This window comes from Cetorhinus maximus, chromosome 20 (assembly GCF_964194155.1).
Source record: "Cetorhinus maximus chromosome 20, sCetMax3.hap1.1, whole genome shotgun sequence".
Lineage (NCBI taxonomy): Eukaryota > Metazoa > Chordata > Chondrichthyes > Lamniformes > Cetorhinidae > Cetorhinus > Cetorhinus maximus.
The window spans coordinates 41,141,451-41,156,859 of record NC_135898.1 but is presented as its reverse complement, the minus strand read 5'-3'; the positions used below and the strand labels follow the sequence as shown (position 1 = coordinate 41,156,859).

The 15,409-nt window shown below is 46.0% G+C and overlaps 1 protein-coding gene across 3 annotated transcripts in view; it reads left to right on the top strand.

Moving 5' to 3' along the window:
* prkg1b (protein kinase cGMP-dependent 1b) overlaps positions 1-12,453 on the top strand; it is an 855,320-nt gene extending 842,867 nt beyond the window's left edge. For all 3 annotated transcript variants that reach the window (XM_078565944.1, XM_078565943.1, XM_078565942.1), the window contains one exon: positions 9,158-12,453. In XM_078565944.1, coding sequence (XP_078422070.1) covers positions 9,158-9,256 — 99 coding nt within the window. In that variant the 3' untranslated portion in view covers positions 9,257-12,453. The remainder of the gene's footprint in view (positions 1-9,157) is intronic.
* The last annotated feature ends 2,956 nt before the right edge of the window (positions 12,454-15,409 follow it).

Genomic DNA, 15,409 nt, shown 5'->3' with positions numbered 1-15,409 from the left:
GGCTTTAATCCATCTCACCTCGGTTCTGATGCTGGCAGTCTGTAATGTCATTTCTCATCTTATTTCCGACCTATGCAGTTCTGTCCCGTGTTCTTCTTTACCTCTTTCCAAGCTTTTCTACCGCCGTGTTCTCATGCTCTTTCATTTTGTATGGGTTTTTATTGAGATGATCTTTTTGTTTCCAGCTTTTCAGAGGGAAAACACCTTTGAGCATCCACCCTTCTCTGGGATAGCCCTTAGTGTTTCTCGTGCTGCAAAAAATTATCTTCTTCCACATCTTTGTTTTCGGTAAAGGTTTTACCTATCTTCCAGTTTTCAGATGAAACCTACACAGACACATCGTGAGCCAGCACTCTCACTTTACAGATACTACTGGGTCCCCATTTCTGAACGCCAGTTTAAAGCCATTATCACCTTTATCATCGGCCTTTAGAAACAGTTCCTTAGCTGATATAATTTTTTTAAACCGCAAAATGTTAACATGTTGGTGTGAATTTTCAACTGTATCCATGATTTTGTGGAGGATTGTAAGTGACCTGACTCACCCAGGGTTGGCGGGGGAAGGGTAGGAGGACGTGGTAGAGCTGATTGATAGGCTTAGCTTCCAGTTGGGCAGGGAGCAGGCTGCAAGACCAGGCACCGACCAGGGAGGTGGGGGGGGTCTCTGATTGGGTAGGACGGGAGGGGGTGGCTGATTAGGGGTGCCCGATTTGGGATGCCAGTGGGCTAGAGGCGGGGGAGTTGGGGTGGGGGAGCAGGTCCAGTACTAGGGAGTCAGGTCCCATTGTCTGCTGAGTGCAGTGATTGGAAGCCTCTGGGGGAAATCCTAAGGCCTTGGGGTAAGATCGAAAGCCTGATGGGGGAGGTTGAAGGTCTCAGGGAGAGGAGGTTGGGGAGGGGAAAGAATTGGAAGCCTTAATGAGGTGGGGAGGTCAGAGGACAGAGGCCTGTAGGCAGGAGGGGATTGGAAGGGTCTGGCAATGGCTGATCATGGGGTGGGGAGGTGGTTTGATCAGGCAGGCATGCTGAATTTAGCTGACAGGTGGAAAAGCACTTACCTCCTGATCCAGCAATTCCTCACTTAGGCTTAGCTAGCACACGTTCCCTAGAGGCACACAAAACCCAGCTGTCCACAGTTAAATTACAAAGAGTGAATACAAATGAGACACATAGCCTCAGTATAATATTTAAAGTGCCAACCCATCCCCTGGGAACAGTTTGCTGGTCCACCCATCATCCAACCTCCATTAAAACTGGAAGTGGGGGGGTTGAAGGTGGCTAGGGTTTTGGTTTCAGACTTTTAGCACTTTAAACCCCCACCCCTCTGACCCAAACCTGCCTGTTTTTTGAGTTAAAATTCCACAGCTAATAAAGTACTTTTGAAGTGTAATCACTGTTGTAATGTGGAGAAGCAAAACAGGTAATGGCACAGCAAGATCCCACAAAATATTTTTTTTAAAGCAGTGTCGGCTGGTGGTATAAATTTGGGACAGGACACTGCATAAACTTCCTTGATCTTCTTTGAAATGGTGCCATGGGATCTTCTAGATCCAGGTGAGTGAGCAGACAGTTTAAAGGCTCATCCAAAAAATGGCTCCTCAAACAGTGCAGCACTCCCTTAGAACTACACTGCAGCCAATAGTATGGGCTCAAGTCTTTGGACTGGGCGTGAAACCACAACCTCCTGACTCAGAGGTGAGAGTCCTCAAATGAACCAAGGCTGACGCTGAACTATAGGGTTGCATTGATATAATCCCAAACATGACTGAAGTTGGTGAGAGTGGAGGATGAAATTTCAACATGCTCTTATTACAGAATCACAGAATGGTTACAGCACAGAGGGAGGCCATTTGTGCCATTATGCCTGTGCTGGCTCTCTGAAGGAGCAATTCACTTACCTTCATCCCGGTAGCCCTGGGTCAGAATTTTTAGCTCTGTGGGCAGGCACGTGCCCGACCTGCTTGAGCATTAAATACAGCTCGTTGAAGTTGGCTGAGCGTGTTGAAGTCGTGATATTTTGCTAGGCAGGCATGTGATGGAGAAGGAGACGCGCCCGCCATTAATTAACTGGCCAGTTAAGGCCCTTGAGAGATCAATTGTCTCCGGGTTTACGTAGCCCGTGCGATTTTTAGACCATCGCACGGGCAAAACGGGCAGGCGGGCAGGCCACAATTAGCAAAACCTCATCCACGGGCGGGATAAGAGGGGTCAGTGGCCTTGTCAAAGTGATTAGTGAGGAGTGCAGGATATCACTTGCTGCTGCTTGCTTCTGTGAACAGGACAGCTGCATCTCATTTCAGAGCTGCATTCAGAGAATTTAGAGGCTTCAGTCCAGGGCTCAGCTGTTGTTTTCCAGGCCCCCAGAGGATTCACACCACGTGGGGCCTTTCGGGTATCAGACAGCCTTTCCTTACCCTGGTAACAGGGATTGTGCTCTCCGCTGGAGGCACCTCCTCTAAGGAGGAAGAGAGGGCCAGAAGGGGGAGGCGGCCAGGTGTCTCAATTCAGCTTCCAGGGGGGGCCACCTGTGGGAGGAGAGGTGCAGGCACAAGAGGCCAAGGCGGAAGGGGCTGCAGAAGACACCACTATCCTGCTGCCAGGGTTTACAGTCGGCAATGCAGCTACCTCAATATGTCTGAGGTGCAATGCCGATGGAGGCTACGACTGTCAAGGGAGACAGTGACCTCCACCTGTCAGAGGATCAGCCCTGAGATCAGCTCTGACTGTGTGGGTGGACACCCCATGCCAGTGGCACTGATGGTCACGGTGACCCTAAATTTCTATGCCTCCAGCTCTTTCCAGGGCTCAGTGGGGGATCTGTTTGGAGTCTCCCAATCAACTGTCTACAACGCTATGTTCAGGCGTGCATTGACTTTCATTCATTACCATACAGATGTGGCCAGCCAGGCAGAGCAAGCCAGAGGCTTCACGGCCATTGCTGGCTTCCCCCGCGTCCAGGGTGCTATAGACTGTACACATGTGGCCATCAAGGCGCCAGCAGGTGAGCCCGGTGCCTTTGTCAACAGGAAGGGATTCCACTCCATGAACGTGCAGATAGTGTGTGGTCACAGGATGCAGATTCTACAAGTCTGTGCAAGTCGGCTCCCACAACGCCTACATCCTCAGACAATCCCAGGTGCCGGGGCTCTTTAGTGCTCCAGCCCGACTAGATGAATGGCTGCTGGGTGACATGGGCTATCCCTTGAAAAGGTAGCTCATGACGTCTCTCTGCCACCCAAGAACAGAGATGGAGCAGTGGTACAACAGGAGCCATACCTCCACAAGGGCGGCGGTAGAGAGAACCATCGGTCTTCTCAAGATGTGCGTCCGATGCCTGGACCGTTCAGGGGGCGCAGTCCAATACTCCCCAGATCGTGTGTTAGTGGTTGCATGCTGTGCTCTCCACAATCTGGCACTGGCAAGGAGGGACCCAGTGGAGGAAGAAGATCTTGACGCAGCTGCACAGGCAACAGATGATGAGTTGAGTAGTGAGTCTGAGGACGAGCATGGTGAGGAGAACACTGAGGGCATAGACGCTGACTTGGGTAACCTCCAGGGAGTCAGGGACACCCAGGATGCTTTGATCCAACGCTCCTTCAGCTAGGCTACCAAATAAGAATCACCACCGCATGCCAAGGCTGCAGGCTCCATACTCAATCCCTGACAGGACCATTTCCTTGATCAGCAACATACACTATGTGCCTGTGCAATAAAGTTTCAGGAGACACACATCCATCATTACATAATAACGTACCGTGCACCTACAGAACAAATGAAGCATACAAAGGCCAGTTGCACAAAATAACATCTTATTTACTTGTGAATGTGAAACATTGCAGAATTCAACATTAACTGGTGTTTTCCATCACACTATTAAAAAAAGGAAAAGAAAACTGGGGGAACCAAATATCACCTATGTTGTGCTTAAGGTGCTTTAAGTTTTTCGCTTGCGGGTGCTACGTCTAAGTGCTTCCCCCTCGCTAGCACCGGCATTGGAGACAGCCTGATCACTCTGCTGTCCTGTTGGCCTCGATGACCTTGGCGGGCATCCTCTGGCCTGTGGAGCCTATGCTGACCCGGCCTGGGAGGGGTGGCCAGTTCCATGGCTGGCATCTCCCCAGTTGCTGCAGCCTCATCAGATGCCACGGTCACTGGCAGAGGAGCTGCTGTTGTCATCCGGAGCGCCCTGAGAGGAGCCCGAAGAGACGACAGGCAGCTCGTGCGCCAATGTCAGGTTGCTCTGGACCTCCCTGCTCACCCTTGATGGATGGGCACCTAGCTGGGATACTGCGTGCCCAATCCATCTCCCACATTGACACTGACCAGCTGAGGTCATTGCCAGTGTGAGGGCTTGCAGGTCCATGTGCATCCCCAAGAACCCCTGATTGAGTTCCTGGAGCAGCCTCTCCATGAGAGTCGCCACTCTCCCCATGGAGGAGGCATTGCACTCAGCCATGAAGATCAAAGCTGTGCTTTTGGTCCACGGGGACTCCTCTACAACGGACACCATGGCACGCATTCCCTCATGTATCTCCGCCAGATCCTCCCACACACCCTGCTGGACTTCCAGCATCTGCTGCCTCAGGGATGACTCCAGAGGCTCATCATCAGCCACCAACTGAGCATGTTCCTGGTCCCCAGCAGTCCTCCAACTGCCGGTGTCCTGGGCACTCTCTGCCTCCACCGGCACCTCAAGTGAGTGTGAAGTGCCCTCACCAATGTGCATGATAGACTACACGGCGATGTTATGCCCACCGAGATGCTGGTATCTGCGCTGGTGCCTGCTTGATAGAAAGAGTGTGACGCTGGTGCGTGGTGAGTATGGCGGTCCTCAGGGGTCAGGGGTGGGACTTCATGCTCCTCACAGCGAGGGGCTGCTGGTGAACCTAAAAGGGAGAAGAAGGACATGTCATTAGTTTAAGTCATGAAACTCTCACTATGCATGCCGGGCACCCTGATGAGACAGAGATATGCATCATGGTGCCCTTGTCTTTCGATTATCTATGGGGATTCCAGGTTCGAGGCTCACATCAATATACAGACTACACTGGAATGGTCACAATAGCTGACATTCTCACCTCAGTGCCCTGCACTCTTACCTTCCTCTGGCACCCCAACCTCACTGCAGCCGCTTGGCCGAGGTGCATGGCGCCTCTCCAGCTCCAGGGCCTCCTGCTCGTACCGCATGAGGATGAGGAGGTGTGGGGGTGGGGGGGACATTGATATGGGATGTTTTCTCCTGAAAGGACAGAGGAGCATTGATTAGTCCACTCTTAACCTGCAGCGCCATTGCAGCCTGGCCAACCCCACCTGAGGAGCACCTCGCAGGGCTCAGCTCATTCGTGACCCTGGAGCCACAAAGCACTCAGTCCAAGCAGCCAGGGCTCACCCCCTTAGCCAGATCCTGCCTCATTGACATTTGCTACTCACACTCTAACACCTCTGAGGTCCACAGGGGGATGGGCAGCTCGTAAAAAGTGACCCTGCCAACATGGTACTCACCCTTCCTGATCGCAGGAGATGGTTAAAGTGCTTCTGGCACTGGACCCATGTGCGCCTCACCACGTCGTGGCTGCTGACCCTGGATGCCACCTCCTCCCAGGCCTTTTTGGTGAGGTGGGGAGGCCCCCTCCTCCCGTCCCTGGGGACGTGTTTCTCTCCTGGCTGCCACCTCCTCCAGGAGGGCAGCAAGGCATTCATCTGAGAAACGCAGGGCCGACTGCCCCACCGGCCTGTCCTCCTGCCTGCCATGTCCACCCGCTGTGGTATCCATGCACAGGACCTCCACATCCTTCGGTGGCAGCCTTCCAGGGGCTGCCAAGGCCGCATTTGAATTGGCCGCCGGGTCGCCATTGGACTCGATGAGCATCATGCCCCCGCCTGCCCCTTCGCCCTCATTCCCAAGCCGCGTATCATGCTGGGCGGACCTTAATTGGCCCGCCCGCTTAAAACCGCGGAGCGCTGCCGATTGTGGGTGGCGGTTAGCTTCTCGACTGCCCCCTGTCCAGCCCCACTGACCCCGCATGCCAAGGGCAAAATTCTGCCCCTGCATGTTCTTCCTTTTCAGATAATAACCTAATTCCTTCCCAAATGCATCGATTGAACCTGCCTCCACCACACTCTCAGGCAGCGCATTCCAGACGCACTCTTCTGACCCCTGTCTACTTTAAGAGTAGTGTTGTCTTGCTCGTTTTATATGGGCTACAAACCCTTTAAAATGGAGCATCATGAGAATATGGTAACATTCATTGGCTAAGCTTGGCAGCACAAATTTTTCAGCTCCGCGAGTAGGTTTCCCAAACAGAAGCTTTGCGCATTGGGACCGCACATCAGGAATTTGAACACGCAGAGGTTAGCGTGCCCAACCTGATCCTCACCCATTAACACAATGGCCCAGAGCTCCTGTGGAGTGGCAGTCATGGTCAGTTGCCACTACGCTCTGTTTTACTTACCCAGGTCGGGAGCTGCTCATTTCTCACCCGGCCCTCCATCCTGAGCCAGGTGAGAACTGCGCAGTGCAGCAATTCCGGAGTTTCCGGAGCAGCGTCGAGGGAAGCGAAGCCACGCCCCCCTCTTTACGGCACTAGCTGCCGTGAAGCGGTAACTTTAAAGGTCCCAGCCATTTTGAGTAGCTGAATGTGTAGGGTCAGGGTGGTCGGGGGAGTGGGATCAGGGTGGTCAGGAGGAGTGGGAGTGGCGGGCTGATCTGAAGGGTAATCAGGGCAGTGGATGGGGTAGTTGCACGGGTAATCCGGATGATGGGAGGTAGTCAGGGGATCGAGAGGATGTTCGGGGTGTGGGGCCTTAGTTGGGCGTTCGGGAGGGTAATTGGGGGTGTGGGGAGAGGGGGTCAGGGTGGGGGTGGGGCATAGTTGGTGGGTCGGGAGGGTATTCGGGGGTGGGGGGTCAGTACCATAGTGACCCAGAAGTTAGAAGTGGCTTTAATCCTTCTAACCTTTCCTAGGTAACTATTCTGCTAAGAGAGTCAGAACCATCTGAAGTCACCAATTTAAATCAGAGTTTCAGAGGGTTCCAAGTGCAGGATAATTGCCTATCAGGAGTTTGAACTTTCCAGGCAATTCCTGTGCAGTACTTGCTTGGGGACTTCTGGGGGGTCCACAGGGCACTTTTGGGGTCCCTCCAGTGTACAACCCCCCAGGGAATGGAAGTTCTGGGCCAACGATGAGAAAATCCTGTGGAACACAACAAATTCCCCTTACAACTGCTTGATTCATAATCCTGCTGTAGGATGCTCCACGTCAGGAGTACCAGCTTGTAAAATCTACTCCATAATGCCTGGGGTGGCTATAAAAGACCTCATAGCACTATTTCATAGAAGAGGGTAATTATTCACAGCGTCCTAAACAACGTTGCTAAAACAGATTATCACATTGCTCGTTGTGGGAGCGTTCTTTGCGATGGATACTATAAAAGCTATGGGCCCTGAGAAAACCTAGGCAATAATACTTTTGCTCCAGAACTTGCCGCACTCCTAGCCAAGCTGTTCCAGTACAGCTACAACACTGGCATCTACTGGACAATGTGGAAAATTGCCCAGGTATATCCTGTACACAAAAAACAGGATAAATCCAACCTGGCCACTTACCACCCCATCAGCCTACTCTTGATCATTAGGAAAGTGATAGAAAGAGTCATCAACAGTGCTATCAAGTGGCACTTAGACAGCAATAACCTGTTCACCGATGCTCAGTTTGGGCTCTGCCAGGACAACTAAGCTCCTGACCTCCTTACAACCTTGGTCCAAGCATGGATAAAAGAGCTGAACCTAAGAGGTGAGTTGAGAGTGACTGCACTTGACATCAAGGCAAGATCTGTGTATGATATCAAGCAGCCCTAACAAAACTGACGTCAATGGGAATCGGGGAAAACTCTCCACTGATTGGAGTCATGCCTAGCGCAAAGGAAGATGGAGGTCAATCATCTTAGTTGCAGGACATCACTGCAGAAGTTCCTCAGGATAGTGTCCTTGGCCCAACCATCTTCAGCTGCTTCATCAATGACCTTCCCTCCATCATAAGGTTAGAAGTGGGGATGTTCGCTGATGATTGCACAATGTTCAGCACCATTCACAACTCCTCAGATACTGAAGCAGTCCATGTCCAAATGTAACAAGACCTGGTCAACATTCCAGCTTGGGTTGATAAGTGGCAAGTAACATTTGCACCACACAAGTGACAGGCAATGACCATATCCAACAGGAGAGAATCTAACCATATCCTCTTGACATTCAATGGCATTCCATCGGTGAATATCTCAGTATAAACAGCATGGGGTTACCATTGCCCAGAAACTGAATGAGACCAGCCATATAAATACTGTGACTACAAGAGCAGGTCAGAGGCTGGGAATTCTGTGGAGAGTAACACTTGACTCCTCGAAGCCTGTCCACCATCTACAAGGCACAAGTCAGGAGTGTGATGGAATTCTCTCCCCTTGCCTGAATGAGTGCAGCTCCCACAATACTCCAGAAACTCGATACTATGCAGTACAAAGCAGCCCGCTTGATCGGCACCCCATCCACTATCGATGCACAGTGTCAGCAGTGTGTACCATCTACAAGATGCACTGCAACAACTCACCAAAGCTCCTTCGACAGCACCTTCCAAACCCACAATCTCTACCATTTAGTAAGACAAGGGCAGCAGATGTTTGGAAACACCACCACCTGCAAGTTCCCCTCCAAGCCACACACCACCTTGGCCTGGAACTATATCACCGTTTCTTCACAGTCACTGGGTCAAAATCTTGAAGCTCCCTCCCTAACAGCACTGTGGGTGTAATTACGCCACATGGACTGCAGCAGTTCAAGAAGGTGACTCACCCACACCTTCTCAAGGGCAATTAGGGATGGGCCTTTCCCATGACACCCACATCCCATGAAAGAATTTTTAAAAATTAGCTGTCACATTTCTCACATTACAGTATTGACTACACTTCAAAAATACTTTCTTGACTGTAAAGTGTTTTGGGCACATCCTGAGGTCTTGAAAGGCGCTGGATAAATATAGGTAGTCTTTGTTGAAGAATAACATAATGATGCAGCTTTGCGAACCTCCATTTGGTAATGAGAGAAGCGGGAAATAACTCACCATCTTGAGTCACCAATTAAAAAATGTCATGATGTTTCCTTCTGCAGGTCACGTCTCCAACAGACACGAGCAACTTTGACAGTTTCCCCGAAGACAATGATGACCCGCCTCCTGACGATAACTCCGGATGGGATGCAGATTTCTAAATCTGTTCCTTCAGACTTGCTTCTGCCTTGCCTAGGACAGCATCTTGGTAAAAGGGGGAAAAAAAGAGACTGCCAGTCAATGGAAAAGAAACGAGAAGGAGGATCAGTGCTCTGGGTCACCATGATGCCTTGACTGATACCTGCTACACTCATGATGGTGGCATTAGGAGCTATGCCGTTAGAGAATTGCAATGGTGTTCCTTTAAAAAAAACACTTTAGGTTTGAATCAAAAAAAATAGCAACTTAGATGGTGGTCCTAGAGCAACTTGTTTTATTAGCATACATGTAAGGCTTTTCCTTCACTGAAGTGACTAGTGCTTTGCTCCGGAGACCAGTTAATACTCAAAAGGTAAAAATGGGTCGTTTGAAACCAGTAAAGTTATTCTAAATTTAGATTTTTTCTAATTAAAATAAGACAAACGTAGGTATTTATTCGGGGGATTTTTATTCATGGGACTATGTTAGTTGCAATAGAATTGAACTTGGGATGTTCCCATTCTTCAGTGCAAGTGCACACGTCCCTGTGTGCGACAAGCCAGTGTTGTACGCACCCTCTTAAAGGACCAGTAAAACTACTGGTCAACCACTTTTCATGTCAAGTCACTTTATTCATTATTAGTCTGAATATTACTTTTTGATTTCAGGAATATATTTAAATGTGGCATCATGTATTTATATACACAAAGCACAACTGCTGATGCTATCAGGATTTGTTCCCTACCCAGCCCCAAATTAGCTGCCTGCCTCACCAATTAATATTAAAATAGTCTCCTATACCTTGTAAACAGTGAATATGTTTCTCTGTACTGCAATGTGAAACTAGCAGAAATACTAGAGGTCAAATACTGCCTGAAGATGCATTTGAATAATAATCATTTCTGTTTGACATGCCACTGGATTTAAATGCTAGCTGAAAACTATGGGCTCATGGAAACTGTTCAATAATTTGTTATCACAGTCAGAGCTCTGAGCAATGCTGTCAAAGATATATGTTTTTTTTTAAATCTAACTTTTTTAGATTTCCTTGAATAGAATTCAGACCTCTTTCCCAACCCACAGCTTCTAAACGGATTGTATGAAAGTACTGAACTTTCTTTTTTATCCTGGCCAATATTTATCTCTCAAAAGCATCACAGAAAGAAATCATCTGCTCATTTATCTCATTGCTGTTTGTGGGACCATGTTATGCACAAATTGACTGCTGCATTTCCTACATCACAACAGTGATGAAATTCTTTTTTTTAAGAAGTATTTGATTGGCTATGATGTATTTTGGGACATCCTGAGGTTGTAAAAGGAGCTATAACAACATAAGTTCTTCCTTCACCTGTTCCTTTGTGTCACTGTAGAATGTCACCACTAAAGGAAGGAACAAAAGAAGAAAATGAGGAGAAACTGAACTAAGAGCAGAAAGGCTGGTGACTATCAGCATCCAATAATGTTATTAGGGCTAAAAATGTACTTTAGAACCCATTTCTCACCCTCATTATCAAATGCTAACAAGCTGTCGCTTTGAATTTAATGCTCTATCTTCATTTAAGGAAATGTACTCTATAGAAAAACATGGAAATATGACATGTAATACTTTACAAGAACAATCGTATCTCATCTGGATATGCTCTGGATTATATTTTAGAAACCAGCGTAAAATTTCTTTAAGCTGCAGGTATGAAATGCTTCACATTTCCCCAGAAATGGCCAACACTTCATTGATAATACACACTCCTGCAGGAGTGGATACAAACAGTGAACATGTTTTCCTAATGCCCCTTTCCATATTTATAAATGGCGCAACTAGCACTCCTGATTAAATCTGCAACTTCTTAGTGTTTTTGGGCTATTTGTTTTGACCAATCTTTGCTCTCTGTACCAATGAATTCATCAAAAGGGTGTTAGGATCATCATGCATGTTCTATTTCTGGTGAATTCTGAAAATTGAAAATGAAAATAATGGAGGGAATTGTGGGGAGTGGGGCACATGAAATACATCTGAAGGAGGAAGTTCTAGATACAATCTCATGCGAAGGAGCAATCAAGCGCTTGTAAACCCTGTGGGTCAAGAGGCTCTATCACATTTTCAGCTTTATATTTTTTAAATGTATCTATGTTTTTTATTTAATTGGACCACAAGCTCCATATTACTGTAAATAGGCAGATATGTTTTAGGTGTTGACACTTTGTGTGTGACTTAACCTTTTCTTTTTAGCTGACTTGATATGTTTCCCATTTTATAATGTAACCCAATGCTTTTGAACTGCAAGAAAAAGCTGAAGGCTTTGGCCTAAAATTTCTGAACCATTGTAAAGATCATTTCTCCCATAGGTTAGACTAGGTTTGGCATTGTCTGAAGTGCCTTAAAAACATGGCATCCAAACAGGTTTATAAATTTGGTCCAATGCTGCGTTAACTCAAAAAGAAAACACAAAACAGAAAAACCTCAAAGATCAATCCTTCTTAGCTGGCTTCTGTATAAATTGTCTCTTCTGTAAGATTTAATAGGTTTTTTTTTAATATGTACGAGTTGCAGTAAACATCCTGTGGTACCATTCATTATGTTCAATTTTAGAGAAACTGTGAAACTGGTGATGACGTAATGCATCATTTCTGTGAAATGTGTGCACATGCAACAAGAAAAAGTTTCATGGCTATAACTATCATTGCTTTGGGTATCATTGCTTTGATTTGTATATGCAAATCCATCTTATTTTAATTACCTGTGTTGCAAAAATTAGGGTGAAATTATCTCCTTAATGTTGTCAAGTTGCATTAAATGTGGCCCTGGCTGATACAATTCAGAAAATTTCAGAATATCTGTAAAACTTAGTCTCATCAGAATACTGAGTTTAAACAATGATTTAACATAGCTGATACCCACTTCTAAGATCAATATTTCCTGTCTCTAACAAGTTTACCATCAATCTCACTGAACGTTTATAAATTTATATAAAATATTTGTTGGGAGTTGTTTCCAAATTAGCCTTTTGTTTAGATAAACGAGCATGGCAAATTTGTCAAAATGTATATTTTGTCACTGAATGCTGTTCACAGGCTTGTTGCACTCCTTTGGTTGTAGATTTTTAACTTTTACATATTTAATTGTCCCTGATTTGTCCTGTATCTCCCTGCAGCTGTCAATGCAGAGTGCCTGTTATATACTTTCTAGAGCTGAAATAAAGATGATTACTTTTGAACTATATATGCAAACTCCTACTGCTGATGTTTAAATAACTGCATGAAAAATTAGCCCTTAAAAATCACCTAATAGCTCAGTGAATAAATACCACCACACAGACTGGGTTGGTGTGGTAACACGAGGAAACGATGAGCATACACATAAGGTTGGGGATAGGCTGTAATGACAAAGGGTGAGGTGGGACAGAAAGAAAGAGAATAGGATGGCAAGATAAGACAATACAATGGATGAGATTCAAGTTAATGTAGGGGATAGTAAGGGAAGGAATGAGGAGGTAACAAAATACAATGGCCTGAAATGTCCAATCACTTGTGCTGGTTTTTTATGGTGCAGTTCACCTAATATCGATGTAACCAGTGCGAAAGATTGCAGCATTTTAAGCACCAGTTGCGTTCTTCTTAACTGGAGTTCCCACAACCTTTTGCGCTAGTTTCAAAAACAATGCACTTGAAGCAAATCTCATCCACAAAATTGGCCAGGCTGCCAGGGTGTGAATTGAGTTTTTCACTCAAGCACATTGGCTTATCAACCACTGCAAAATTTGCCACAATCTAGTGTACTTGGGCAGCATTTTAAAACATAACTTTTAAAAAAGCTTTTGGAAAACAGTTTTAATCAGTGTCAATCCGCCATATGTGAGGAATGTAGTTTTAAACGGCTTTTTAAAAAATATAAGGAGATATTCTCTAGTTAGATTAGCGTACAGTAGTCAGTACCTTAGTAAATTAAAAAACATCAAAACCTTCAAAACGACCTTACAGCCAAAGGTTCCAGCTTAATTTTAAAGCCTTCCCCAAGGCCTGTGAATGAGCACAATGAGCAGGAACTCCCAATAGTGATTAACTCATTCTGAAGGTGTGGTCAGTTTTGTAGGTGAGGTTTGTTTCTAGTGCAATGCTTTGAAAGCTAATGCAAAGGATTGCAGAAACTCAAATTGCACTGGACACAACTTCCACTTAAAATTCCTCCTTCTTTCATACTTGTTACACTGATATCATCTGAATTGTGCTAAAAATTAAAACAATGAAAACAGAGTGGAAACTCCAGGCCACTGTTTTTGCTATTAGGACTGTCATGCCTGTGTTGCTGCATTCAAAATAAGTGTTTGATTATGTTCCAACATCTTCATTTCCACCTGTTCAAATTTCAGTGCAATTGGGGTGGAATTGGGCAAACCAGTGCAAAGATTGGGAAATTCAAAATCTAGCTGTGATAGCCCACATACACCTAACACTTGTGTCTGCTGTGACTTTTTAAGCTATTTCAAGGTTGAACTCCATTTTTTTTTTATTCATTCAAGCCCACATCCTGTGAATGAATAAAAAAAAATAAGGTCAGAAGTGGATATTGACACTGATGATTGCAGTGTTCCATTCCATTCATAATGCCTCAGATAATGAGGTAGTCCATGTTCGTATGTAACAAGGCTGGACATAATTCAGGCGTGGCTGACGTGGCAAGTAACATTTGTGCCACACAAGTGCTATGTAATAACTAGCTCCAAAAAGAGAGTCTAACCACCTCCCCTTGACATTTAATAGCATTACCATTGTCCAATCCCTCACCATCAACATCCTGAGGTGTTACCATTGATCAGAAACTTAATCGGACCAGCTACATAAATTCTGTGGTTACAAGAACAAGTCAGAGGATGAGTATTCCGTAGTAAGTGATTCATCTCCTAACTCCCCAAAGATGCCCACCATCTATAAGTCAAGAGTGCCTTGACTCCTGGGGGCACTTGTCTGGAGTCAAGTGCCACTCCGCTTGCCTGGATGAGTGCATCTCCCAACAACATTTAAGAAGCTTGACACCATCCAAGAAAAAGCTGCCCACTTGATTGGTACCGCATGCTCCACCTTGAACATTCACTCCCTCCACTATTGCTAAACTATGGCCACAGTGTGTACCATCTACAAGATGCACTGCAGCAAGTTGCAAAGACGTCTTCGACAATACCACCCCAAAAATGCGATCCCTACCACCTAGGAGGACTAGTGCAGCAAGTGTATGGGAGCACCATCAAGTTCCTCTCCAAGTCACACACATCCTGGCTTGGAAGTATATTGCTGTTCCTTCAATGCCACTGGCTTAAGACCCTGGACCCCCTACCTAACACTAGTGTGGAAGACCTTCATCACACTGACTGCAGCAGGCTCATTACCAAGTTGGAAATGTGAGATTCCACTGGTTGGAAAAGCTCTTTAAATTACCTTCATTTTCTTAGGTGCACAGGCACTTAAAGGCACATTTTTCATATCAAAAATATTTAATTTACTAAGAAACTCATTGGTGTATACAAATGAAACCATTCTATAGTTCAGTACAGTGTTTTTTGAAGTGACTTTAAATCAGGTTCCTTACAAGCGGAAGACTGATCACACTTATTAGAAATGCCGATTTTTGGTAATAAACCCATTTTCAGCTGAATTGATAAAACTATATGGTTTACCACTCAAAAGCATTGGGGGGCACTTTTTAATGAGAGAAAAAAGATTGCATTCTATTATGCTGTCTGATTGCACTGGTTCATGGATGATTTCACATTTGTGATAATGCAAAATAATTTTAACAAAATATTGAACCGGTGGAAGTAAAGTAGCTTGGACCCCCCCCCCCCACAAAAATGAATACTAATGAGGAAAAGTAAAGGAGTGATCTTCCAATTGCCCCACATAATGCAGACAGGGCCAGCAAAAGGAAAAAATGGAACAAAACCCAAGTTCATTACAGCATTATGATTAATCTTCAAATCAGACTAAGTTCTGTACTCAGTTATTCACTCCAAGCCACATGGGTGAGCTGCTGCTTTGAGATAAAGAACAGATCAAACCTAGAAGGATATTTTTGCCTCTGCAATCTGTAGTCTGCTCCATTATTGTCAAGGCCGGGTCAAATTACTGTAGCCATAGGCTCACTCACCAAAGCAAACAAAAGGAGGGACCTTCGCCTTGTGACT